Source organism: Castor canadensis, chromosome 1 (genome assembly GCF_047511655.1).
Source record: "Castor canadensis chromosome 1, mCasCan1.hap1v2, whole genome shotgun sequence".
In the NCBI taxonomy this organism is placed as follows: Eukaryota; Metazoa; Chordata; class Mammalia; order Rodentia; family Castoridae; genus Castor; species Castor canadensis.
The window spans coordinates 196103451-196107074 of NC_133386.1; the positions used below are offsets into that span (position 1 = coordinate 196103451).

General features: G+C 39.5%; 1 protein-coding gene across 1 annotated transcript; it reads left to right on the top strand.

Annotated features, from left to right (window-relative positions):
* The first annotated feature begins 455 nt into the window (after positions 1 to 455).
* LOC141419640 (olfactory receptor 5A1-like) lies at positions 456 to 1415 on the top strand. Its single transcript, XM_074062812.1, has one exon. The coding sequence runs from the start codon at positions 456 to 458 to the stop codon at positions 1413 to 1415; it is 960 nt and encodes a 319-aa protein (XP_073918913.1).
* The last annotated feature ends 2209 nt before the right edge of the window (positions 1416 to 3624 follow it).

Sequence of the window (3624 nt, forward strand, 5' to 3'; positions counted from 1 at the left end):
CGGCCCTGAGTGTTGATTTCTAGCACTTTCGGTTATCTTCATGGACTGGAGACTACTCTGGTTCTGAAAAAATTTAAAAAAATAAAAAGGAACATCCTCCAGGAGCCCATCATCTTCCAGGAAGCAGCTGTGAACCTGGGGTGGATTTGCACTTTGAAAGGCTTATTTAGAGATTGGTTATTGTAGATATGGTCTGGCTATATATTAGCAACCTCTTATTTAGCAAACTAACCAGACCAACTACCCTTGATGCCATGAATCTAAGGTTATCTTTCAGGTTTGTGGGACCTTGGTGATCTAGAGTCTGTTGGTACTCTGCTATCTTGGAGTCTTAACATTTATGAATCAAAGTCATACATATAGCCATCTGCATGAATGAAAAGAAGAATGAAGAGAGCTTCTTTTTCTTTTCTTGAGAATGAAACCATTTCTTCCTCTCACTTTTTTCCCAGAAGATGACACCAAGCTTGTCTATGGAAAGAGATGGGAACCACACCTCTGTGGCCATGTTTATCCTCCTGGGACTCTCAGAAAATAAAGAACTGCAGCTCATCCTCTTTCCAGTCTTCCTGGGGATCTACCTTGTGACTATGATCTGCAACCTGGGCCTTATTATCCTCATCAGGATGGACTCCCACTTGCAAACACCTATGTACTTTTTTCTCAGTTTCCTGTCATTTATGGACATCTGCTATTCTTCCTCTATCACCCCAAGGATGCTATCAGACTTCTTAAAAGAAGAGAAAACAATTTCCTTTATTGCCTGTGTCACTCAATATTTTGTTTTGGCCTGGATAGGTATGTCTGACTGCTGCATCTTGGCTGCCATGGCCTATGACAGATATGTTGCCATTGGTAGCCCATTGCAGTACTCAGCCATTATGACCCCCAGCCTCTGTTTGAAGATGATTGCTGGGGTCTATGGGACTGGTTTCTTTAGTAGCTTAGTTCACACAGTTCCTTGCTTTCATCTCCACTATTGTGGGCCAAATATCATTCACCATTTCTTCTGTGACATGCCTCAGATTATTTCTTTGGCATGTTCTGATCCTCTCATCTGTCAACTGATTCTTTTTGTCACAGTTGTTTTTGTTGGATTTGGTTCTTTTGTACTTACCTTCTTATCCTATGGCTTCATTGCAGCTTCGATCCTAAAAATTTCTTCATTCAAAGGTTGTACCAAGGCCTTTCAGACCTGTGTTTCACACCTGGCAACTGTGACACTTTTCTATGGCACAGCGCTCTCTGTGTACATGCGCCACAGCTCTAGCCACTCCACAAAGCAGGACAAGGTACGATCAGTGGTCTATGCCATTTTTATCCCCATGTTAAACCCTCTGATTTACAGTCTGAGGAACACAGAGATCAAAGAGGCCCTGAAGAGAGTGATGAAAAAGGCAACACATTTATCTTAGAAAGAGTAACTTTTGGGCACATATTATTATCCCTAAGAGGAATGCAAATGTAAGAATATTTATAAGACCTGTTGTAGGTGAAAGAATAGCTATGAAGAGAGGAGTGGAAAACTGGCTTCCTTATTTACTGGAGTTATTGTTTTCAGATGACACTGTCTAAGGCAGCATCCCCAACATTAAACATAGTCTAAGAAAACAGTCTCCATGATTAGAACCCAGTGAGATGAAGTCCTGTATGTTGCTATGCTTTTGAGAACAAATTATATTTTCAGAGATTTTACATGTATAGGAATAGGAACCGAGGATGACATAAAGTCTGTTCTTTCCTTCACTAACATCATTCAATACAGTTATTAAGTACATAATGGCATTGTAATAAAATTAAAATAATGCAATGCATAAGAATATGATTTTAGCCTCAGAGAGAGAGAGAGAGAGAGAGAGTGAGAGAGAGAGAGAGAGAGAGAGAGAGAGAGAGAGAGAGAGAGAGAGAGAGAGAGAGGAAGGAAGGGGAAGGGAAGGAAAGAAAAGAAGGAAAGAGGAAAAGACAGAAGATGAAAAGAGAGAGCCATGGTTGGGATGTTCAGTAGTTGCTAGGTTTTCTCCTAAACAACTCTTCTCCTCTGAATCATGAAAAAGAGGTGACAGAAAACAATGGTAGAATGAAGGGAGTAATTTTAAGGTCAAGGAGTGGAGAGATTCCTAGATATTAGAAAAAAGCCAAGGTCAGCAATTTCTGGGCATAGGTGACTGTGGAATATATTTCCTGGTAGCTTCCCAGAGACTTGCAAGACCTCAGAGTAATGGCCATCCTGGTTTGTTCAGGGAGACAGGACCCAAATCCCAGAGACTGAGGGGTTCCATGGCCTTAAGGTCTTTGGGATATATTGCAATCTTATTCTGTCTTATGTCATGAAATTGTATTCATGAAGTCCAGGTAGAGTTTTGGCTTCTACAATTGTTAGTAACCCTACAGGAGTAGGGAAGTACAATAAACCTAATGAAGTGAAATTTTCCTTGAAAACTGAAGTGATAAAAGCAGCATAAATAAGATTTTAATTTACAAAGCTCTTTAGAATATAAGCAGATTGTGTGGGCAGATTTTTTTTGACAAGTCCACTCTCAAAACCTAAATTAGTACCTAGTCCACAGTTTACTATGTATCTGTTGGGTGCATGTTGAACAATGAATGTATAGCTAATATTCCCTGTTTATTTGTATTAGACTATGGTCATTTGTTATGAAATATAAGGCAAGGGTTGAAAAGGATAGCATTGTTAATTAGGGAAATCACATTTCTTTACTCCTCTCTTCTTTATTGTCAGGAATTAATGATAACAGCATCCACCAAGCCCTGTTGTCTAGATCCTGTAGAGGTTCTCTGAGATGCCTAATTTTCATTTAGCAAATGTCTTTTTGTACTTAAATTTCTCAGAGACAGTGTCTGCTGAGAACCCTGACATGTAAAGAATTCTTATGCTCTTTGGAGCCAGAGGAAATTTCATCCCAGGAGCACAGTCTACACTTAACAGCTGGGGCCTCTGCCTGCTCTTTATTGAAAGTTCCTTCCATAGGGTAGTGGAAAGGGTTCAAGGGGAGAATTGGAATAAGTTGTGAATCTTATGCTAACAACACTTTGCACTTTCCTTGTATGTTCCCCCCCACAGAATTCAAAATGCACTGCAAACCCAGTATTTTGTTTTGTGGCTATTATTTCCAAGGATATTACACCTGAGAGGAATATGTATTTCTAGAAAAATTGCCAATGAATTGTTACAGGTAAATAGAAGATGAAAAACAATCTTGCTTCTGACCCATTGCTAAAAGAAGAATTCTCTTGCCAGCATAATGATATTAATAAACATGAGGGTGATATTTTGATACTACACGCATGCATTATAGGCAAAAGCTCAAGAATCTTCTCTCCACCACACACCATGCTTCCAGGAAGGACCAGTTCTGCCTTTTTCTCCAATTTTGTTGAAGAGAAGACATAAGCAATAATAAGAAAGACAAAGTGATTTTCCTAGTTGAGATAAGGATAGCTATATAGAGAGCTTCCTAGCATTGCTTCCATGTATAAGTGTATTACAATCCAAATTGATTCATCTCTACCTGACCTCTTCACTGCTTGCCTGTCACCTTCCCATATTGACCTCCATTGTTTTAAGGTTACTGTATTATCTCCTCTGCAGTGGGGACATCAAAC